The 24,725-nt window shown below is 52.3% G+C and overlaps 1 protein-coding gene across 3 annotated transcripts in view; it reads left to right on the top strand.

Moving 5' to 3' along the window:
* BEND7 (BEN domain containing 7) overlaps positions 1–24,725 on the top strand; it is a 79,501-nt gene that overhangs the window by 31,991 nt on the left and 22,785 nt on the right. For all 3 annotated transcript variants that reach the window (XM_055147565.1, XM_055147566.1, XM_055147567.1), the window contains one exon: positions 11,437–11,662. In XM_055147565.1, coding sequence (XP_055003540.1) covers positions 11,437–11,662 — 226 coding nt within the window. The remainder of the gene's footprint in view (positions 1–11,436; positions 11,663–24,725) is intronic.

Below are 24,725 nucleotides of genomic sequence, written 5' to 3' on the forward strand. Positions count from 1 at the left end.
TTAAGTCGTTTTCATCATGCTCTTAATATTTTTCTTGAATTTTCTAAGGATTCATTTCTGATGCGCATTGAAGTATCAGGAATAATCAAGTCGCATCGATCATCTTCTAAATGGCTAATCTGATGCTAATAACAACTTTCTCCTTAAAAAAGAAAAAGTCTCTTAGGTCTCAAGTATACTTCAGAGGTAAATTGAGGGAGACCTAATTAAGGCCCTAGAAATATTAGTCAGATATGGGGCTGGACCATAGTACAGCGGGGAGGGAGTTTGCCCTGCCCATGGCCAACCTGGGTTCGATTCCCAGCATCCCATACGGTTCCCCAAGCACCAGTAGGAGTAATTCCTAAGTGCAGAGCCAGAAGTAACCCCCAGGGTCACCAGGTGTGACCCCAAAAGCAAAAGTAATAAATAAATAAAAATATTAGTAGGTGGGCTAGAAGGGCTGGGGAAGCAAAGCGGCGGTGAGCACTTGGCCTTGCGCCTCTCCCACACCACTCGCTGTCCCTCGGGAACCGCCCAGAGTGGACCCTGAGCCCAGAGCCAGAGTAAGCCCCGGGTGTCACCAGGTGTGACTCCAAAATCAACAACAAAAAACAGAATAGATTATAAATATAATTTTACTGAAATGCCAAGTATTGATTTTTTAATTTTTTCCCCCTTTTGGGCCACGTACTCCGGGTGGTGCTGGGGGTCCGTATGGGGCTTGAGGCGAGGTCGGGCTGAGCAAAGCCCCCTGCCCATGTGTCCTCTCTCTGCCCCCCAAGGGTTGCTTTTTTATTTATGATTCTTGCTAACAAGAGCTGCCAAACAAACAAAGTAGATTCAGAATTGTCGATTAAAAACCCAGCTCTAGTCTTTGAAGCGTAACATGTTTCTAAAGAAAAGCCAAATATAATGGGTATTCCCTTCCCACGGTCCCGCAGAGATAGACCGTTAGGTTCACGTAGTCGTCGTAAATGAGGCCCAGACTGGTCTGCAGCCTGGCTTAGAGAGCTGCCCTGTGAGGCCCTGGGCAAGGCCCAGCCAGGCAGCCGGTGACTCGCGAGGGAAGGGGCCGTCCGAGCCGAGGCATCGACGCCGGCACCCAATCTTTTATTAGTCTTAGCCACGAGCCTTTCCAAATCTGGCGGAAGTAAAGACCGGAAAGCAGAAGGTGCATGGTCATCTCCTGGGGTGGTTTTCTTCAAAAGTGGTGAAAATGTCAAGGCCACCCAGGCTGGAATACAGGGATGCATGTGTGGGAACCCTGGGAGTCCCCGGGGTTAGCCGATCTGGCCCAGAGCTGTGGGATCGGACAAGGGGGCCACCGGGCCTTTGCACGGCTGTCCAGCTGGCATGGCCAGACGGGGAGAGACGCAGACGGCCCTTGGCCTTTGTCCTGTGGGCAGTGGGGAACCACTGTGGTTTGCCGGCGCGGGAAGCGTTGGCTGGCTTCAGATTGACGGCTGAGGAAGCTGATGTCAGAGACCAGCACCAGCCTTCTCAGCCCGTGAGGGAACAGGAGGACGGAGTCCGCGTGGGCTCGCGCAGAGCCTGTGTCCTGACCTCTGCGGGCCTGGAGGGCCAGGCCAGGGCCGGTCTCCCGCTCCACATGGCAGCCCCCGTGACCTGGTGCCGTCGAGCGTCTGCTAGACGCCGGCACGCTGGAGGAAGGTCAGAGGTCGAAGTTAACGGGGACGGGACGCCTGACGCCTAAGACGCTTAAGGGTAGAAAGTGTTTGCCGTGAAGCCCCCGGAGCGCGTCATGTAGAGATGGAAGCCTCTTGACACTCTTGGGCTTGTAGGGTCCCCAAGTAAACGTGCGTCCACGGACCCCCCACAGAAGCGCCCCGCAGGGCTGGCCATGACCGCCAGATCCCCTTCCGGCCCAGAAATGGCGCAGCCCGGCAGGAACCGCCGCAGTGGGTGACCGTGTGCGAGTCATGGGGGAGCCGGGCTGCTGTGCCTGGCACAGAAGATTCAGCAGTCCTTTAGTCTGCAAAAGGCACGCTGCACCAGGCTCGGGTCAGCCTGGGCCTAGAACTCCACCTCGGTTCCAACTCTCCCCTGCCGAGACTCCCTTTTCCTCTTCCCTGCCCTCCGCCCACCCCCCTGAAGCTCGCCCCGCAGCAGACTGTCTGTGGCCCCCTGCAGCCCGGGCCTCGAGACTCACATGACCCAGGCAGCACCTGGAGCCCGGGCACCGCATCCTCGGGCTGATTCAGCAGGAAAGGAGAGGCAAAAGGCCATGTCGCCCGCTGACCGTGAGCGCGTCCCCAGTGCCTGGCCACGGGCGGGCTCTCCTAGCTCAGGGCAGGGACGTGGGCACCGTGCTCAGACACTCGGGGGCGGCTGGCATGCGAGGAAGGCAGAAGGTTAGACAACACTCTCTCCTCTCGGCTCAGGACTGTCACGGGGGTCTTGGCGGTTCTTGCAGGCTGCCCGGGCGACAGCACAGGGCTGACCCGACGGCACTCGGACACTCACTGCCCTCCGTTTCCTCCCCACCACGCAGAGCTGAAGAGTGGTGGGGCGGGGGCCGGGGATAAGACAGCGGGGAGGGCGTTTGCCTTGCATGTGGTTGACCCGGGTTTGATCCCCGGCATCCCATAGGGTCCCCCGAGCACCCCCAGGAGTAACTCCTGAGTGCAGAGCCAGGTGTGACCCTGGCAGAGAGAGAGAGTAGGGCTGGCCTGCGGGTGACTGCCGGCCACTCAGCAGATGCTTTCATTTTAAATAACCCTCAGCAGCCCCCCGAGTCCCTCTGTGGGGACAAATATAAATATATATGTTAAGTAAGCCTCTGTGTGTATAAATGAGCACACACGTGAACAAATACCGCTCTGAAGGAAAGAGTGGCCAGAACCGTTTCGAGGGTGGGTGGAGGGCAGGGGTGGGCGGGAGGGGGTGAGGCAGGATTATTTCACCCATTTCCAGTTTGCCTGTGAAGGTGCAAATCTAAACCATACAACAGCCCCCAAATCCCAGATTTAAAAATGGTACTTGAGTCCCGAATAGGTCATAGCCTAAGGCTCTGCTGATACTTAGGAAGTTGTGGAATTTTTTTTTTTTGATGGTCACTGTTTTCTCCTATTACCTAGGGTCATCTGTGCTTCTGTGGGCCACCTACAAGGCATATGTTTATTTTGTCGTTGTTGCTTTTTGTTTGGCTTGTTTGGGGGCTTTGGGAAACACAGATCTGTTTTTTTTACAATGTTTCTAATGGGCTATGAAGATAGTCCAGGGGCTGGAGCGTTAGCACAGCGGAGAGGGCATTTGTCTTGCACACAGCCGACCCAGGTTCGATTCCCAGCATCCCATATGGTCCCCCGAGCACCACCAGGAGTGATTCCTGAGTGCAGAGCCGGGAGTAACCCCTGTGCATCGCCAGGTGTGACCCAAAAAGAAAAAAAAAAAGGAAAAGAAAAAAAGAAAATGATGGGAGGGAAGGAAGGAAGGAAGGAAGGAAGGAAGGAAGGAAGGAAGGAAGGAAGGAAGGAAGGAAGGAAGGAAGGAAGGAAGGAAGGAAGGACGGACGGTCAAGGGTTAAGGGACTTGCCTGCGTCTGAGCGGGACGTGAACTCCAGCACGGCACAGGCTGCTGACATGGCCGGGTGCGGCCCTGTAGGTCCTGAGCAGGCCGGAGGAGTCCCCACACCACAGGGACCGAGCAACACTGCCTGCCTTGTGGGCCCCACTCCCCAGCAGTGGCCCCAGGCCCCTCGAACATCACTTGGAAGGCCCCCCATCCACTTTTCTGTTTTGGTGTAGTTCCTAGAATATTTCCCATTAACTCTAAAGCACACAAATTAGAGAGGGACTGAAGGAGACTGTGACAGGTCATCAGCTCTCTGTGACTCTTACCCGAGCATCCCTTCCGGCCCTGCATCGAACCCTGCCCTGCTAGATTCTCAGGACCCTCAGCACCGCCTGGGACCCTCCCCTCCCCCGCCCGCCTCTGCCAAAAGATAATTGTATCAACACCTCTATGTCTTCATTCTAGTAAGTGGCATAAAATATCGATACTTTCAAAATCGAGGTTCTGAATTCAGAACCTGCTTCCTGAACACCTTCTTGGCCGGAGACTAACGCAGTGAGGACTAGCGCCAATAACCAAGCAAGTGATTTTTCCCACTTCTTCATTAACACACTGAGGATCGTGCAGACTGGCTATATCACATCCTGGCTGGACAATCTTGAACCAGTCGCCCCGCTCCCCCACCCCAGGCCCTCATTTTCATATCTAGGAACGGGAACTAATGACAGTAGCCATTGGGTAGGGTGAGAATTAATTCCGAAAACCCAGGTCACAGACTTGGAGCCGGTGAATGTTAATGTGTGGCCATTTTCCAGGCAGTACCGAAATGAATGAAACGGTTCTTGCCCTCCAAGAAGCAGATGAGGGAAAAACTCAGCAAGAATACAGTGTAGGTGGGGCCGGAGTGATAGCACAGCGGGTAGGGCGTTTGCCTTGCACGCGGCCGACCCGGGTTCGATCCCCGGCATCCCATAGGGTCCCCCAAGCACTGCCAGGGGTGATTCCTGAGTGCAGAGCCAGGAGTAACCCCTGAGCATCGCTGGGTATGACCCAAAAAGAAAAAAAGTTTAACACTGGTGTAAAAATAAATAAATAAATAATAAGTAAATAAATAAATAATTAAAAAAAAAAAAGAATACAGTGTAGGGGCTGGAGCGATAGCACAGCAGGTAGGGTGTTTGCCTTGCATGTGGCCGACCCGGGTTCGATTCTCAGCATCCCATATGGTCCCCTGAGCACCACCAGGAGTAATTCTTGAGTGCAGAGCCAGGAGTAACCCCTGTGCATTGCCGGTGTGACACCCCCCCCAAAAAAAAAGAAAGAAAAAGAATACAGTGTATAGGAGGAAAGTTCTAGAACAGACAGGCAGCGTGAAGGGCCTGGGAGCACGAGCAGGCGGCCGGCAGGGTGAACTTCTGGAAGGAGCAGCTCCTGGAGCTGGGCTGGAGGAAGCGGGACAGCAGTGGTTAGACTCTCCTCCCGGCGGGGGGGCCATACCCGCTGGGACGGGGTCCGACCCTAGCTCTGCACTCAGGGGTCACTCCTGGCCGGCTCTGGGGACCATGTGGGGTGTCGGGGATCAAACCCAGGTTGGCGTGTGCAGCACAAGCGCCTTCTCCGCTGCGCTCTGGGCCTCTCCCCCCTTAAAAAGCGTTTTGGTTCCAGTATCTTTAACAGATCAGGCACTGTCCTCGGACCCGCTGATTTAGTGCTTAGGAAAGGAGGGAGCGGAAACACGTCCTGCAAGTCCAGAGAACTCTCCACGGGCCGGATTATACTGTCTCTTCCCTAATTAAATTCTAAATTTGATCAAAGAAACGAATCAATGAAGGGTTGACTTTGTTTTTATTTATTTATTTTGCTTTTTGGGTCACACCCAGCCATGCACAGGGGTTACTCCTGGCTCTGCACTCAGGAATTACTCCTGGCGGTGCTCGGGGGACCATATGTGATGCTGGGAATCAAACCCTGGTCGGCCACGTGCAAGGCAGACGCCCTCCCCGCTGTGCTGTCACCCAGCCCCGAGGGTTGCCTCTTTAATGACGCCCCTCACCTCCTCCTTCCCGACACCAGGTGTGTGAGAGCAGAGAGGTCACGTGCACCCCGGGAACCGTCTGCCTGAGGGTTTTGCAGGGGGGGACCTGGCACCCCTTTCACATTTTGGGTCTTTTAACTTTTTGTTTTGTTTTTGGCTTTGGAGACCAGATCTGGCAGGGCTCAGGGGCCCTCGGCAGTGTCAGGGGTCAAACCCAGGCTGGCCATGTGCGAAGCAAGTGCTCTACCTACTGCGCTGTCTTTGGCCCTCACATGAGTCTTGGAGCCCGTCCAGCATGGAGCCTTTGCCTCCAGCACACATGTGCACTCGTGTGCACACACACATGCACACGTGCACACACATGCACAAACACATATATACGCATGCACACATGCATGCACACATATGTACACATATTCACATACATGCGTGCATACATGTGCACACATGCACGCACATGTGCACATGCACACACGTGTGTGCACACACCTGCACACGTGCACATGTAAACACATGTACATATGCATGCACTCAAACACATGTGCACACATGCACACATGTACACATGCACACAAATGCATGTACACACATGTGTGCTCTCACGCACATACATGCATGAATGTGTGCACATGCAAACAGGCTCACAGCTGTTGGGCCTTGCCAGCGGATCAGGCCTGCCTCTCAGTCCCACGGACCCTGGTCCTGGCAGAGCCATTCACAGAGGCTCCCTGTGCCTTGCTCAGCATACCCTCCAAACAGACCTAAGTCACAGGAATGGGTCCCCTTCCTCCTGCCAGGGGCCGCTCTCCTATGTGAGCAAAATGAAACCAGTTATGAAGGGGCTTTATGGGTTTTTTTAGCTTTTTATAAACTCATGTCTTCGAAATGCATTCACTCTACTACTAGGAAAAATTACTAAATGAGAATAAACAATAATTGTATATGATAACACTCCGAACAGAAAGACAAATTCTCTGCCTTTAGACTTCATCAATTCTGTTGCATATTTTTAGTCCAAAATCGGTTGGTTTTTTGTTGTTGCTGTTGTTTTTTGGGGGGGCTTTTTGCGTCACACCTGGCAATGCTCAGGGGTTACTCCTGGCTCTGCACTCAGGAATCACTTCTGGCCATGCTCAGGGTAACATATGGGATGCCAGGGATCGAACCCGGATTAGCTACATGAAAGGCAAATGCCCTACCCGTTGTGCTATCAATCCGGCCACCAAAATCAATTATTATTCAACAGAATTCAGTTCTGAGCCCAACTGAAAATCATCTAACCACCAAGTCTACAAACTACTCTAATTTATTCATTTGCACTTGAAAGTCTTGGGCTAATCCCCAATGTGAATATTAGTGTTCTTCATTTTTCTTTAACTTGATGACCACATCTACTCAAGTCTTACTGTAATTTGGTATCAATACCTTCTGTAAAATAGCTTATCTCAGAAGTGTGCCCTTGGTGACTAATTTGCATGATCACTTTTAAATCGTCAAAGATGCTTTATACTGGGCATTGCATGATAGCCTCATGAGACTTGTGGGGAAGTCTTCATTGACAGGGCTTAGGGACCCCCCCAGACTAGACCTTACCCCAGCTACTTCTGAGCAAACAGGTCCCATCTGAAATACAGAGAGAAGCCAACAGGCCTGGGCAGGCACTCACAAGAGTCTCTTGGGCTACCGCCCTCTGGTCACCCGTGCTTCACCCGAGTGTAAGATGTAACACCAGCAGATACGGACAGTTCCACGTGACACCTTATTGCACTGAGAGCAGAGATACTGCAAATAGTCAGTGCTGCTCAGAACCCCAACTAATCACGGGGATTCAGGCTCCCGATTCCTGAGCTGGTGGCTGTCTCCTTTAAAGATGCAGGGACATCGTAATCAGTAGACTCTGTAAAGCACCACACCTGTGCTTGACGCAGGCCTGCCAGTGAAGGGGTGAGGGAACAGCTAGTTTTCAGAATGCGATTCATTTGGGAGGGTGGCGGTTTCCACCGAGCCATCACGTGAGCTGAGAGACCTCCCTTAGACTAGAGCTGGCCCATAAAGGGATTCAGCTGATGCACTTTTAACCCTCCTTCTTGGGAGAAGAGATACACCCAGGACAGTGCTCAGAAGGCCGAGTGTGCCAGGGGGTTGAACCCAGGACTCCTGTGCTAAGGCATATGCTCTTGCATCATCTTGCAGCCCCTCTCCAGTTTGAACTCTTTTATTTATTTATTTATTTACTTATTTATTTATTGGCTTTTGGGGTCATACCTGGTGATTCTTCTGGCTCTTCACTCAGGAATCACTCCTGGCGGTGCTCGGGGGACCATATGGGATGCCAGGAATCGAACCCCTTGCTGCATGTAAGGCAGACACTCTCCCCGCTGTCCTATCACTCTGCCCCCTTCGGCCCTTTTTAAAATGCGTGTACCAAATGGTAGATCACACCACCCACCAGTTCCCTACGGTGATTATCTCCAGTAGAGGTAGAAATAAGGGTGTTTCCCGGGCGAGAGGGGGACTGTCACCCGGGTCTTTGACTTGGGAAACAAAGCGACCCTCTGTCCTGGAGGGACACTGGCCCGAGCATGTTGGTTGTGCAGACTTGGCCACTCCTTAGTGTCCACCAGCTCAGAACGCGGTGTGTGAGAGGCCCGCCACCACCCCGGCTGGCACTGCCCTGTGCCCAGGTGTGGGGAGCACGGCTGGGGTGCAGTGGGGCCAGGAACACCAGCAGCTTCTGCACCAGAGTCGCAGCTCAGAGACCAGAATATTCGCACGGTCCCAGCAGGGGCCTCTGCCCTCCAAGAAACCTCCAGAAGTTCACGTCCATGCGGGCAGTGGTGCTGGCAGCAGTGTCCGGCCCGACGCCCCGGCCTGCCGGCGCCAGGGGCTCCTGCCTGTGCCCTCCTGAGCCCCGTCCTCGGCTCCCCTCGGGGCACCTAGCGCCAGGGCTGCTCGGCCTTACCCGATGGCTGTGCCCCCCGGCAGCTGCCGGCCGCCTCAGCTGCACCCGCCTTGCGCCTGCTCCCCTGCAGAGTCCCCGAGTGCCCTGTGAGGAGCTGGCCCGCCCCACACCCGCCTTCCCTCCCGTTTCGTTGATTCTGCAGTGCCACTCGCTGGGCCCTAGCGGGCTGCCCGCTCCGCACTCCAGGAGGGAGAAACACCCCGGCCCCTGGTCGAGACTCCACCCCCTGTTCCACAGCACCGGCTTCCTGGGGTCTAAGCAAGATCGGGGGTCCCTACCCCGTGCCCTTGTGTGAATGTAAAGGCTTCCCCTATCCCCCACGGCCCCTAGCAGCCGAGAGGAGCTACTTCTGTAGAAGAAACTGCAGCTTTTTGTTGTTATTGTTATAGATTCTCGGGCCAGGGCGTAGCTCGGTGGGACCCACAGGGCTGCCATACTATGCCCCGGCCCAGTTCCCAGCGCGGCGACAAAATCATAATTAAAAAGGAGGGGCTGGAGAGACAGTCCAGAGGGAAGGGCGCTTGCCTTGCACAGGGTCCTGCATCCCATAGGGTCCCCAGAGCACCACCAGGAGTGACCCCCTGAGCACAGGTGTGACCCAAAACAAAAAACAAAGCAAAAGGCTGTAAGAGCCCTTAGCTGGGTTCAGAGATGGATTCGTTTAGAATTAAAGTTCAAAACGCTGCCATGAAACGTGCAAAGTCAAACTCTGGCCATGAATGGAACTTCATTGAGATTATGATGGCAAAACTCTCCCCATCCTAATATTTCTACGTTGAATCTTTCAAGAAATATGCATCAGACATGCTTGGCATGTGTTTCTGTGTAGGAGGTGGGGTTTAGTACCCCGGTTCCCGTCACCCCCATTGCCTGTCTCCTGCAGTGGGGAATTCTGCCGGGGGCTGGGGGCTGCTGTTGGGGCCTCTCAGTGAAGCCGGAGTCCTGTTCTCTTGACTTCGGCCCTCGCTGAGAGAAACAATCGTTCCAGTTCTCCCAGAACAGTGCTCATCCCAGGTCCTGGGGTCTGATATAAAATAACACAAAGTCGGACCAGGCCTGCAAAGCAATCTGGCGGGGCAGGAGCTTTCGGGGGCCGTCTGACTTCAGGGAGCTTTTCTCCCGACTGATGAGATTACCAATCTCATTTCAGCGTCCTAAAGAGAGTGGCTCACAGCCATCAAGTTCAGGACTCGGTAGTACAGATGATGACTAGTGAACTTGAACCTCTACGATGCAAACTTACGGAGTGCCCACAGGTGCCCGCCCTGGGGGCACGGCCCTGACTTGCAGTCACGGGAAGGGCTGCCGTCTTCGAGCCGTCCCAGACATTCTAATAACGTCAGTCCCGGAAGTACTGTACGCCAAGAGTGATGACGCCACATGCCCGTCTGCACCCTTTAGAAGGAAGAATTGGGAAGGGCTCTGAAAAGGACTAATGTCGGTGGGGTCAGATGAGGCCGAGGCCCCTTGAGGCAGCCGTGGTGCATGACAGAGGCAGTGTCAGTGCTGGCGCTTCTGTGCCAGCCTCCCAGCCAGGAAATTCCAGCTGGTTTGCTTTTTTTTTTTTTTATTCCAATAAAGCTTTACTTATAGAGAGCAGACAGCAGGCCAGATTCAGGCCACGGACTGCATTTGCCCACCCTGAACGATACTTAGGAAGAAAGAACAAACCTGGAACCCTTTAGTGTCTGGCATTATCCCGAGAGCCATACATAAGGGTAGCACAGGGCACTGGGGTGGGAACTGTTTGCCAGGTGGTGCGGGAGGGGAAACTCCACCTGTGGCCCACACAGGATGAAGCTTATGCATAAAACACCAATTCGGGGCCTGAGCAGTGGTACAGTGGGGAGGGTGTTTGCCTTGCACACGGCCGACCCGGGTTCGATCCCCAGCTTCCCATATGGTCCCCTGAGCAGCGCCAGAGGACGGGCGAGGTGAATTAAACCCCACGAGGCTATCTGCTCTTCATTTTCACGTATTCACTTTATGTAGGTTTTCACTGGGGAACACATGGCTGGGAATAACTGGCCAAGCCAAAGAGTGAAAAGAGCAAGGAAGCCTGTGAGGTCCCCGTTCCGCGTCCCTCAGTAAGGGGCAAAGGGCTCTGTGAGCTGCAGTACCCTGAGCACGTTGTTGTAAAGTCCTTTGGAGGATCCTTGGTCCAGAGTTTCTTCATTTAAGAAAAAGGTGGGGGGGGGGGCGCTGAAGTGATAGCACAGCGGGTAGGGCGTTTGCCTTGCACGTGGCTGACCCGGGTTCGAACCCCAGCATCCCATATGGTCCCCTGAGCACTGCCAGGTGTGGTTCCTGAGTGCATGAGCTAGGAGTGACCCCTGTGCCAGGTGTGACCTTTGGGTCACACACACACACAAAAAGAGGGATGGCAGAGCAATAGTATATTTGGTATATTTGCCAGTGATAGTGCAGCGGGGAGGGTGTTTGCCTTGCACACGGCCGACCCGGTTTCGATCTCCGGCATCCCATAGGGTCCTTGGAGCACTGCCAGGAGTAATTCCTGAGTGAGGAGCCAGGAGTAACCCCTGAGGTCACTGGGTGTCCCCCCGCCCCCGAAAAAAAGAGGATAGTTCACCCCGAATTCCCAAGTCCCGCTAACTAGAACCACGTGATTCCGTGGCTGTCGGGCCTTCTCGTGGCTGTTTCTGCAGCTAAGAATGCTGTCTCAGCGCACGCCTGTCCGTGCCTTTTGACAAGACCTAGCACTGGAATGAGAGCCTCTTTTTCTTATGACCCATGACCAGCCGTCGGTTTTATGAATAGAAGACACAGGCGTGCAAATCTGTGTCCAGCAGCAGCGGGTGGCCATGCCAGCGGCTAGTGATGTGTTTTCTGCTGTTGCATGTGTGCCCTAGGTCGAATACTTCAAATCTTGCTTTTAATGAAATATTTATGTTCTTTTGGTAGCCAGAAGTGCAACTTGCTGAAGGCTTCGATGTGTCTATGCCTAAATCTCAGCTGGACTCTATATTGTCAAACTACACTCGCTCAGGAAGCCTTCTGTTTAGAAAACTGGTGTGTGCGTTTTTTGATGACAAGACTTTGGCTAACTCCTTACCCAATGGGAAGAGGAAAAGAGGACTCAATGACAACCGGAAAGGCCTAGACCAGAATATTGTGGGTGCAATAAAAGGTTGGTCTGCATCGTTTCCTTCTAACGGGTTCTTTGTTGAGCTTTGCCCTCCTTCTCCGCAAATACAGCTAGAATTGGGGTGACCTAACAGGAGGCTAAATTAATCGGTCATGGCAGTTCTCCCCCTGGCTTGGCTTTTGGGGTGTGAGTCCTGTGACTCAGCACCCCAAACACCAGGAGGATTTGGTATGCCAAGATGATGGTAATTTTGTTTAACTGTGATTGTTAAGAGACAGTGTGATCTGCTGCAGAACCAAAAAATGATGATGATAATAATGTGTCCCTTAAATCACTTTTAAAACCTTTCTGGGGCTGAAGCGATAATATAGTGTGGGTAGGGTTCTTGCCTTGCACGTGGCAAACCCGAATTCGATCGCAAACATCCCACATGGTCCCTCAAGTACCACCAGGAGTGATTCCTAAGCACAGAGCTGGGAGTAAGTTCTGAGCATCTCCGGTGTGACCCAAAAACCGAAAGAACATTTAAAAATAAAATAAAACAAAGGTATTTTTTTCTCCTCAGTAAGTTCTAAGAACTTCATCGAAATGTGATTCCCTCTGAGATTTTTAGTTGTGAATAGGGTTCCGATTTTTAAAATGCTAACAATAAAGCAGGGCCAGAGAGATAGCTCAGTGGTTTGGAATTTATGAAAGAGGTCCGAGGTTTTCTTACTGCCCCCCCCCAACACCCTGCCATTAATTTAATTAAATTTTAAAATAAAGCAAAATTTTTTCTGAAGTTCAGAAGTGGTTCTACCAGGTCAGTACTCCTAAAGATATTTGGAACATAAGTAAAACCAAACCCTTTGCATTTGTGCACTTCTGGCCACATCTGTGGCCTCTGGTCTTGTGATGTGGAGTCACACAATTGCATGCAAAGTGCCCGGGGTCCCCTGTGCAGTGCTGGGAGCACGGCGGGTCCACGTTGAGCTGGTCTTCATTTATTCGATGTGCCACATTCTAGAATTATTTCCTCATCTGAAAATGTTGTTGTCAGGCCTCTAGTAATCCTGATTTCCAGTCATAATAGTAGTTAAAGGTTATTTTCAAAACTAAAAAGAAATGGATTCTAAGAACTAAAAGGCAGCGACCCAGAAAGCGTAGGTTTGGATGAGGCCTTACGGAGCTCTGGGATCCCGGCTTGGCGTGAGATGTCCTCGTGGCCTCTCTCCCCACCCCCTCCCCGAGAGCTGGCATGTAGTGGGTTAGTCCTGCTTAGAGGACACTTGCAAACCCGCAGTGAGCATTACAGAATAATTCACATTTCCACTGAAATCAGCGAGTGGCAGGCACCCTCTGATCAGGGCCAGAGGGATGGAACCTTCAGGAATATTCAGGAACATTTCTCCTTCTCCCGCTCAGCTTTTTCACCTGAAGTGGCAGCTGACTGGTGCTAAGAGAAGGGACAAAGATATCACAGGCGGTGCCATTTCTGAAACGGATGATTCAGCCCGAGTGACATTGTAAACAAGATCACGGGCCCCAGAATGGCACTCATGGGCCGTAGGCTAGCTGAGGTGAAGAAAGTTCCGTCCAAATCCACGTGGCAAGGGAAGCCCACTGACACGGGACCCCGCTAACACAGGGCCTGCTAACACGGGGTCCTGCTAACACAGGCTCCCACTAACACGTTTCCCTGCTAACACATTTCTCCGATGACATGTTTCCCCTCTAACACGGGCTCCCCCTAACACGGGTCCCGCTGATGATGCATCCACGCCAAAGCTTCTAAACATGCTGAACACTTGCCGGCAACTGCCCAGGTTTTCTTGCTGGTTGCTTGCTTCATTTTTTTCTTTCAGGGCGGTTTATTAAGACTGTCATAGCATTTGGGAACCAGAGTGACAGTCCAGTGGGGAAGGCGCTTGCCTTGCATGAAGCAGACTGGGTTCAGTCTCCAGGATCTCATGGTCCCCTGAGCCAGGAGTAAACCCTGAGCCCTGCCGGGTGTGCCCCGTCCACTGCTCCCCCAAGAAAATCAGGGAACTCTAAATGAGCACGTTCCCTCTTAATGACAGAAGTCACTGGACGGTAGACAGTGATGAGTCTGATTTACAGGTAGCGTGGCTTTATTCCGCTGTGTTCAATCTAGATTGGCCATTCTACAATTGTTTGAAAAACTGTTACAAACAGAAGTAGAAAATAGGTCTGAGTTTTCTGTCTAATCTTCTCTTTAGCTAGAGGTAAAAATGGCTACGAGGAGCCAGAGAGAGAGGGACAGTGCTCCCCTGGCCAGCTGGAGCATATGGTTTAGGTGCAGGAAGCCCGAGTTCATCCCGGGCATCACATTGTCCCCTGAGCACTGCCAAAGAGCATCCTCTGAGCACAGAGCCAGGAGTAGCCTGAGTACCACTGGGTGTGGCCTAAAACAGGAAAAATGGAGGCGGGGCAATAAAACTTCTGCTCCTACTAAATTAATAAAGCAGATTAGGGGCCGGAGCGATAGCACAGCGGGTAGGGCGTTTGCCTTGCATGCGGCCGACCCGGGTTCGATCCCCGGCATCCCATATGGTCCCCCAAGCACGGCCAGGAGTAATTCCTGAGTGCAAAGCCAGGAGTAACCCCTGAGCATCGCTGGGTGTGACCCAAAAAGCAAAAAATAAAAAAATAAAGCAGATTAATCACAGAGCTCACATTTTCCATATGCTTTTCTGAAGCTTCTATTAGAACAACAGAATGACTTTAAAGAGACAGAAATCCAAGGGGGGCTGAAGGGATAGTACAGAGGGAAGGGCACTCACCACACACGGCTGACCCCAGCACACCATGGGTGCCTGAGCACCACCAGGAGTGATCCCTGAGCACCACCAAATGTAGCAAAAAAAAGAAAAAAACCCACAGAAGTCTACCCAGAATGCTCCAAGTTAAATTCTATTATTTATTGGCCACCAACGGTCCATGTTAACTACTATGATTCACTTATGTCCTCTCATTGTTTACACATCGACATAGATATTAGTTTTTCTCTGATTACAGAAATAACGCATGCTTGTAAAAGAGACCCAAATCATTAAAAGGAAAAGAAAAAGAACTTGCTGAAGCTAAAACACGTCTGGAACCCCACCCCTCAGAGGTGTATGTAATCCTCCTGTGTTCCAGGGAGACAGAACGTGGATCTCCCACATACAAAGCAAAACATTCACTCCGCCTGTTGAACTCTCTGGCTCATTTGGGGTTTGTTTTTTGGCTGTTTGAGGGCCCCACCCAGCAGTGATCAGGGACCAGCCCTGGCTCTGTGCTCTGGGATTGGTGGACTCAGGGGACCATGTGGGTAACAGGGATTGAACCTGGGTCAGCTGCATGCAAGGCAAATATCCTACCCACTGTACTATCACTCCAGGCCCTCTGGCCTTTATTTTATAGGTGATACTTTTACAAGCTAAAAGTTTATTAATCCAGATAATATAAAATGATTTTCAGAAGTTGTTACTAATTGAAGGTCTTATCAAATAACGATGCCCCATTTTTCTTGCTATTGAGAAGTATAATAAGAAATTTCTCTAGTTCAACTTTGGTACACCTGAGTAATCTGGGAAAATAATAAAATGGTTCTTTTCTCTATCATAGTATTACTGTTGCTACCACATACTTTGAAAAGATTTTGCAAATATTGAGTCATTTTTACTCTGTGCTTTAGGGGATGTGGCATCGATATTATATTAATTTGAAATGTTCTGTAACCTAAGAATATGTGGATATCAGCCCATTTTTTTAAATCTTGAAGTAAAAATAACAGCTGGTTGATCAGGACAGTCTTGGGAAAACAGATGAATGAAAATTAGTTAAATGCTTAGAAATAGGAACAGAAATGGACTGAGGAAAAAGTGTGTGGAATTATTACCAAATCGATTAATAGTTAATATCCCCTCTGAGGATATCTTAAAAATAAAGTGCAAACCTCCTTATACAGAGAGATTATGTTTTTCAAATACCCCAGTCTGGCTTGCGGGAGGTGGCGCCTGTCGGTAATTTATCGGTAAGTGGACGAGGTGCTGAGGTGTTCCTGAGAAAGCCCTAGGTACTGCGTTTACGACTGTGTCTCTGAAGATTGTCCAGCCCAGTGGGGGCTCGGGCCGAGCGCTGAGAACCGTTGGCTTTGAGGGTTTGTTCAGGACTCAGTTTTGGCGGGGCATTCCCACTGCTCGCCGCCCTTTGGGCTTCTCGGTGTGAGCCACCGCAGAACAGGGTCCTTAGGTGGGAGCCCAGTACCGACGGGCCCTCAGCTCTCTGCATTCTCTCTGGGGAGGGAGAAGGAGAAGCAATGGCGTCCAGGCCAATGAGGGTTGGACTGATCTTCTGGCATCCGTGGAGGAAGATCCCAACTCTGGAATCTCGCCGTCCAGGAGGACGGTACCGCCCGAGGGTCTGTCGAGCTGTGCAGTGACTGCTCTGGGGGAGAGGTCTGTGCTGATAGGCGGGACAGCCCCGGGATTAGGACCTCCTGGGCTTCCTTGACCTTTCTGTGTGTTCTGGTTTTGGGGGTGGGGCTACATCTGACTGTGCTCAGGACTTCCTCCTGGTACTGCCCAGGGACTGTGTGTAATGCTGGGAATCGAACCCAGGTCTGCAGCGTGCAAGACAGGTGCCTGCCCCCTCTGTACTGCACCCTCCGGCCCTCATTCTCCGATCTTAACTCAGCCCGTGACATAGTCAGAAGGCCCCACGGCATGTGCCATTCTCGATGGAGAGACCCCACCACCGCCGTCTCTCTGGACGCCAGGAACTCTCCAGAGAGTCTGTTTGCCTCCACAGACTTCCTGTATTTTTTCGTTTTTTTCTGGACATCGTCATTCATGTCCTTGGATTTGATCAGGAAAAGGAAATCGCTGTTTTCGCTTTGATCTTTCACCGACTTCATTATGACTCCAGGTGGAATTTACAGCTGATTTATTATTTATTCTAATATTTATTATTTATTCTAATAACAACAACTCGTAGGTGTTACCAGGACTCCCGGAGAAGCAGGCTGAGACATCAAGCTGGGTTTCGCTCTCCCCAGTCTCGCTGATGTCATTTCCACTCACAGGAGAGGGAGCTGGGGCCAGGGGCATTAAGCGAACTCACCTCCTTCAGCTGGTCAAGGTGGAGCCAGGCTTAGCGTCTGCCCCTGCTGCAGCCTCCAGCCTCTCCGCCACGGTCCACAATTATCCTTCCAGCAGGAGGGAATATATTTTTTTTTTGTTAAAAAAAAATTCCCCAGGCCGGAGCGATAGCACAGCGGGTAGGGCGTTTGCCTTGCATGCGGCCGACCCGGGTTCGATCCCCAGCATCCCATATGGTCCCCCAAGCACCGCCAGGAGTAATTCCTGAGTGCAGAGCCAGGAGTAACCCCTGAGCATCGCTGGGTGTGACCCAAAAAGCAAAAAAAAAAAAAAAAAAAAAAATTCCCCAGGGCTGGAGTGATAGCACAGCGGGTAGGGCGTTTGCCTTGCACGCAGCTGACTCGGGTTTGTTTCCCAGCATCCCATATGGTCCCCTGAGCACCACCAGGGGTGATTCCTGAGTGCAGAGCCAGGAGTAGCCCCTGTGCATTGCCGGGTGTGACCCAAAAGCAAAAAAAAAAAAAAAAAGTTGCCCGTGCTAATTAGTTTGGTGGTTGTGTAGCCAAGAATGTGCAAGGTGAATATGCGGGGATGGTTATGCTTCAGCTCATCTCCTTTGCTCAGAGAGTGGGCTGGTGAGAAGTGTGAGAATCTGGTCTGTACACTAGCGAGGAGAGCAGAGATTTGGTTCCTTCTCTGAGGGGACATTTCTGAGATTCCAGTGCGTGGACTGCACGGAACAGTACGTGCGTGAAAGTGACATTGCGCGTAAGGTGTCTCTTAAAGCCAGTCAGATCCCACTGAATGGCGGACAGTCAGAACCAAATGCTGAGTAATTCAAGAATCCTCTTTGGAAGATGAATAATCATTTGCTCACTTACCTGTGCACAGTTTTTACATGTCAGATTGGCGTAAGACATGACAGAATTGAATAATAGGTAACAGGAAACTATATAGACACTGAATTGCATTAGAAACATAATCTCCCTCTCTCTCTCTCTCACTTCCTCCTCTCTCTCTCTCTCTCTCTCTCTCTCTCTCTCCCCTGTCTGTCACCATAGTCTAATTGCCAGTTATTTGTATTATTTGTATTTTCCCTTTTGTAAACAAAAGCGCAGTGATAGTTTGTGTTGAAACTTGGCCATTCTGAATCATCCTGTGTCATTCGAATGAAAGTAACCGGACATGTTAGTTCAAAATCAAGATTTCTGGGCCAGAGCGAGAGTACATCGGGTAGTGCATTTGCCCTGCATGCCGCCAACCCGGGTTCAATCTGGCATCCCATATGGTGCCCCGAGCACCACCATGAGTGATTCTTGAATGCAGGGTCAGGAGTAACCCCTGAGCATTGCTGGGTGTGGCCCAAAAGCAAAATTCGGATTTCTGGGCCCCGTCCTCAGAGGTGGATGCAGCCTGTGTAGGATCCAGGAGTCGGAGGTGGAGTGAGGCCACGGCAGCGCCCAAGGCTTCCAGACCACGCTTGCGGGGCCCTTGACGGGTGTCCTGGCACAGGTGCCTCTCCCCAGGGTCCTTCGAGCACCCGGTTTCCCCGAAGGCCGCCCTGCTCTCCCGAGACCAGTGGGCGGGGGGAGGGGCGGGCATGTGTCAGGACCCGCCCTCCTCTGCTCTCAGGCTGATGCGAAGGTTGCTGTTGCGTTCCCCGAGGGCCCTGGTTGCAGGGGTGCCCGCACACCCACTCCAGGACTCGACTGAGGAGCCGCTGGTTTCCGAGGCAGGAGAGCGGGAAGAGCCAGCTACGAAATCCAACTTGGAAATGATGCCCGCAGTCAGTAAGCAGGGGAGGCGTTTCCTTCCCGTCTCGGCAGGGGGCTGTCCCGACAGGCCCGTCCCCTGCCCAGCGTGACTCGCGGGAGTCAAGGCCAGTGACGTGGACGCGGGGTTTCCATCTGCCCCGTGCTTCATAACGTCCCTTCTCAGGGTTCGTGGCTGATCTTCCAGAAGCTCCAAACAGGACTCGCCTCCTGCCCCAAGGCCGGGCCATCTGCCTGCTCCTCTGGGCACACGGAGAGGCGGGTCCTGCCCTGCCTGTCTCGTTCTGTGCAGGGCTGGGCGCAGGGCTGGGTGCAGGGCTGGGCGCAGGGCTGGGTGCAGGGCTGGGCGCAGGGCTGGGTGCAGGGCTGGGTGCGCGGCCACCGCCAGGACCTCCCTGTCCCCGCCGCCCCCAGGCCCTGCCGTCTTCTCTCGGCGTCAGTGTTTAGACTGTTAGAAGTCAGCCGGAAACTGCCTCCCGCCAGGAAGACTGTAGCCCAGGGACGGTCGGTTTGTGCGCTGGGAGACAGTGTTCAGGCCACGGCGTGCCGGTACGGACAGCTGGCCAGGCCCCGGCAGGACGCGTCCCCCGTGCCTGTTCCCTGTGCTGTCCGTTCCCCGGGTTGTGCAGCTGATCCGAGAGCCCCACACAGCACCTTGCGTTCCTCTTTCCCTGCCCGTGACGTCTGTGTGGTTCTCCTCGTGCGGTGACCCGTCCATGTACGTGGCAGGACTCGCCCGCTTGACGGTGGTGCCCACTGGGGTCCCACACAGGGCTGGGACCTTCTGTGCCCTTTGGCTGGCGGCAGGCTGAGGACTGGGTACTGTCGTTTGTGGTGCTCCTCGCCGCACCCAAGATGGCACCCCCCCCCACGTCACCCCCCTGTCTGACCTGCAGGGCCTTTCTGCACGGAGCCCCTCAGCACCCGGGGCTGTGCCATCTCGCTCCGTCCGGCCTTCCCCTCGGGACCTGCTCTGGGTGAAGTTACGTTCCCCGCTATTGCCCCCAGGATGGAGAGAGTTGGCACCCTTGGGGGGCTGCCGGGGGCCCCAGGGGGCTGGCACTAACGTGCCACCTCTTAGAATCCCTCTCGCCTGTCTCCTGTTAAGTAGTTTAGCAATAAATCTAAACACTCTTCTCCATTACTCACAGCTTTTATGGAGGAGATTCTTTCATTTATTGCCCAAATCAGGACACTTTTGAGAGTGGAAATAGTGCTGTTAATGATTTCCACAGGGCCCGGGGAGAGTGTACAGAGGGTCTGCCACATGCCTTGTATGTGGTGGACCCAGGTTCGATCCCCAGCACCGCCAGAAGTGCTCCCTGAGCACAGAGCCAGGAGTAAGCCCAGATCAGCACCAGGCGTGACCCCAAAACCAAAACCAAAATAATAATAATAATTCCAACAGGAAAACTGTCACTGTCACTGTCGTCCCGTTGTTCATTGATTTGCTCGAGTGGGTACCAGTAATGTCTCCATTGTGAGACTTATTGTTACTATTTTTGGCATATCCAATACACCACGGGTATCTTGTCAGGCTCTGCCATGCGGGTGAGATACTCTCGGTAGCTTGCTGGGCTCTCCGAGAGGGACAGAGGAATCCGAACACAGGTCGGCTGTGTGAAGGACAAACGCCCTACCGCTGTGCTATCGCTCCAGCCCAACTATATTTTGAATTATCCTGGGCAGACCCGGGGGTGTGGCCGTCATCTTTCTGCTCAAGCATCTCACCTTCCCGTAGGGTCACTCTCCCTGGGGGCTGCGGTCAGTCCTGTCCGCTGTGCCTGTCCGCTGGCCCCTGAGACAGTGCCGCCCGTCTCACTAACGTCAGCTGCAGGGTTGCCAGGAAGCAGCAGAGGGAGGGATCAGGCGGTCGGTGTGTCTTAGCGGAAAGGAAGGAAGTGTAAAGCCTCGATCTGTGCGGCCAGAATAAGGAGTGACGCTCCACACACCTCCGCTTCACGCCGCAGAAGGCGGCTGGAATTCGACAAGGAGGGCTGCACGTTTGAGGAGAAGCAGCAGCGGCAGCTGGTCCAAGGGTGCCCAGCAACTGGACACCCCGTCCATCTGGTCTGTCCGAAGCCTCAAGGTGGTCCTGATCAGAGCGCCAATCTTGTATCTGCTGGGGTCCCTGAAAGCATCGATCCCAGTTGAACTCCAAAGAGCAACCTGCACAGAATGCAAGAAATGGCTGTTGGTCCCTTCGCGCATGACGGGGAGTAAATCACCTTGGGAAAGTAAATAGAGCCAGACCAGAGCAGTCCTGCAGGGGTTCGGGCACTTGCCTTGCCCGAGCCCCACCCAGGTTTGATTCCCAGCATCCCATATGGTCCCCCAAGCACCACCAGGAGTAATTCCTGAGTGCATGAGCCAGGAGTAACCCCTGAACATTGCCGAATGTGGACCCTCAAAAAAACAAGCCAAAAAAAAAAAATCCTTAGCACCCTCAACCAACATAGAGCCAACCACAACCAAACCTCCCCAAAGAGTCAATATTAGCAAGACATTAGGCCGCACAGCCAGGCTGAGGATGCCGTCCACAGCGTTCACAAGCTCAGCTTCTTCCCTGCCAGTGCAGTTACCCATCAGGTGTGTTTTGCTGTTGTTGATGATTTTATATTTTGGTTTTTTTTTCTTTTTGCGAGGGGGGGGGGCTTGGTGGTATGCAGGGGCTGCTCCCAGCCAGAGGGTAGCTTGGGGGCATGTGGCACTCTCTCCTGAACTGGGGGTCTTCCTTCTAGAACCTGGGGGTCCTGCATACACAGCTGCTCCCCACCCCTCTGGGCCGGGCCCTACGTGTGGTTGGCATTTCGGCCTCAGACCCTCTGGCGCCCCCCAGAGCACCCAGGAAGAGCTCCAGAAGCTTTCGCCACCAGCCTCACTGGGAGCCCCCCTCCTCCTGTTGCCCACAAGCAGCAGGATTGGCCCCGTTCAAACAGACTAGAAAATCCCGTCCTGCCTAGTGCCGGCCCTGGCCGTCTCGGAGGGACAGGGAGGCTCCTTGCTTCCGGATCTGCTCACTGACTCCTACACTTCCCTGCAGGCCTCCTGCCAGGGTGAGCCCAGGGCCTCCTCACTGAAGGATCTGGAAAGTTCCTGGAGCCAGAAGTTGCCGGTGTTAAAGGCAGTCAGGGGGAGCAGTCTTCACTCCCAGCTCATTTCTAAGAGAAAAGCCAAGTGGTGGCCCGGGCCCTGCCCCCGTGGGCTCGGATGGCCCTTGGCCTCTCTCAGGCTCTGCCTTTTTACTTGGCTTAATTCTCAGTTTCTGGTCTACCAAGTGCCCTGCAAATAAAGTGTCTGGACAGCCACGATTTGAAACATTTCTTTTGGTCACAGGGAGTAGGATGGTAGACGCAGGCTAAACCTCCACTCACACAGAGCCTGTTCTCGCCCGCGGACGCAGTGCAGTGCCCGGAGATACCCGGCCGTGTTCACTGCGGGTGCACCTGGCACAGCAAGCCGAGTGTTATTATTTCCCAATAGTTATATTATAAGTGAGCTCCTCTGCGGGCTTTCTTAAGTGGAAGTAAATTAAAACTAACTTGGTTTAATTTGAGAAACCTCTGAAGGCATTTTCTTGTTAGACAGAGCTGCCATTGTAGAGGCTGGATAAAAGGGTTCCAGAGCTGTCTCCTTCCCGCTGCCCCCCCCCGCCCGCCAGTCCTCCAGAATCCTGATTAAACAAGACTGTTCAAACCTCAAAGTCCCACCGGCGTGGGGTTAATGAAAGGAATGCAGAGTTACTCTTCTCTGCCATTTGAGATCTTGAAACACTACCTTCTCTTGAAAACACAGCAGAGAAAGTATGGCCTGGACAATTTTTAAACTCTCAGTTCAGCTCAGAAATTGCAAGGTTCAGTAAGTTTAGTCCGGATTCTTAGAAGTAAGCCTGGAGTGTTAACTTTTAGTATATGGGAATGGGTTTTAATTAACTCTATAAAAGTTCCCTGTCTTGGGCCTTTTTCAAGCTGCCCCATCCAAAGGTCGGCGCCCAGGATTAGACGTTGCTGGGGTCAGCTCTGACTCTGGCCCCCAGACAGCCCTCAAGTGCGCTGAGGCAATGGTTCAGCAGGATATTCGAACTTCATTTTTGGCAGGGGGGAGGGGGGTCACACCCAAAAAGCGTTGCACAGGGGTCACTCCTGGCTCTGCACTCAGGAATTACTTCTGGCAGTGCTCGGGGGACTATATGGGATGCTGGAATAGAACCCCGGTCGGCCTCGTGCAAGGCAAATAAATGCCCCACCTGCTGTGCTAGCTCCAGCCCCGTGCATATTCTAACTTCAGCCACGAGTACGTTCCAGCTCCTGTTACTGTGCTTTCTTTTTTAATTTTTTTTTGTTATTTATTTATTTATTTTTCTTTCTTTTATTAGTTCACCATGTGGAAAGTTACAAAGCTTTCAGGTTTAAGTCTCAGTTATACAATGCTCAAACACCCGTCCCTTCACCAGTTACTGTGCTTTCTTGACCTTGTTGTACGTACATTGCGGTCCTGGGGATCAAGCTCGGCCTCACACCAGACCGGGCCTGCGTCCCACGGCTGAGCCACACCCAGCCTTCGTGTTTCAGGGATTGGAGTAAGAGTCCAGCAGGTCGGGCCTTGCGCCTGGCTGACTCGGTTCGATCCCCTGAGATCTCCCATTAGTGATCCCTGTGTGCAGAGCCTGGAGTAAGCCCTGAGCACCCTGGGGAGTGTGTCTCAAAAGCAAAAATGAAACTGAAAGCCAACGCTTAGCTTCTAGCCCCATGCGTGTGAGGCCCTGGGCTCCGCCCTGCACAAAACAACAAGAAGACTTTTTTTTTTTTATGCCAAATCTGATTCAGTCAGAAATGGATGGCAGGGCTCAGGCTATATATTTTTATTTGAAGGCCGGTCTGAGCAGTCCGCAGGCTTACTTCTGGCTCTGTGCTCAGGTGTCACTCCTGGACAGCCCATGGGCCGTGCCGGGAGCTGGGGACCGAGCCCAACCCGCTGTACTAGCATCCCGGCCCCTTTAGGACCTAATTTTTGTTTTTCATCCATCCTTTTTATTTCTTTGGTCCAAGTCAAAGCAGAGTTGTTGAGAAGGCAAGTGAGGTCACTAGCGGGGGTAGTACAGCCCTGGCTGCCCACAGCCCCAGAACCCACCCCGGGCAATCCCAGGCAGGGACCTATCTCCCCAAGGACAGAGAAGAGAGTGACCCCTGAGCACAGGGTCTGTCGGGGACACCACTATGGAACCGAGTCACAGGGCAGCAACTTCCACAGCGTCATCAGACTAATAGCCTGAGAGCACTTATGCACCCACCAGAAACATGTGAGAAACCCTTTTATTTTTATTCTAATGTTTGCCAATAGCCCAGACTAAAAACTTTTATTTTTTACTGGGGGTGATGAAAAACAAAAATTAGATTACTGAGATTGAGCATCATTTCATAGAATGGCTTTTATTTGATTTTCCTCCTTTGGTTTTTTATTTGATTTTTTTTTCTTAATTTCTACCTGTCTTGGATTTTTCCATCAGGTTGTGCTTTTATTGTCTTACATGAATTCTTTCATCAGTTATACGTTATGCATATTTTTTCTTGTTTTCCAACTTGTGGAACTTTGCTTATGATGTCGTTTATCATGACAAAGTTTTGATTTAACAGATTTCTTTGTGCTTTGTGTGTCTTGCAAGCATTCATTTTCAGAAACTTCTTCCTCTAATAATATAATGATATTCTTCCTCTTTGTTTTTTATTTTTCAACAGAGTTTTAAAATTTTAAGTTTCATATTCCAGCCTTTCACCTACCTGAAATGGGCCTATCGTGTGGGGAAGTGAGGCCAGAGAGAGAGCAGTGGATAGGGCATTTGCCTTGCACACGGCCAACCCGGGTTCAGTCCCTGGCACCCCAGATGGTCGGTCCCCTGCATGCAGACCCAGGATAGTCCCTGAGCATCACCGGGTGTGGTCCAAAAAGCAAAATAAACAAATGTGGGGACGGGACTGAAATGTTTTTCTTCTCAGTCCATTCCTTTCCTGGGCTGTTTCCTACCCACTTCACACATGTTAAAACAATAAACTCGCTCTCCTCTGAGCCCGTTCGACGCACTTCATTAGCTCAGCACCGTGATGGACCCTAATATCTGGTGGTCACGTGCCCTTGCCGGTTTGTGCTTCCTCCTAATTTCAGTGTCGTCTTCAACGCAGCTGTGAGTGTGTCCTGGGGCGTGTCCTTTGCAGTCGTCAGCCTGGACATCCCTTCACCCGCCCTCACTATGAG

The sequence above is a fragment of the Sorex araneus genome, chromosome 9 (assembly GCF_027595985.1).
Source record: "Sorex araneus isolate mSorAra2 chromosome 9, mSorAra2.pri, whole genome shotgun sequence".
Taxonomy (NCBI): domain Eukaryota; kingdom Metazoa; phylum Chordata; class Mammalia; order Eulipotyphla; family Soricidae; genus Sorex; species Sorex araneus.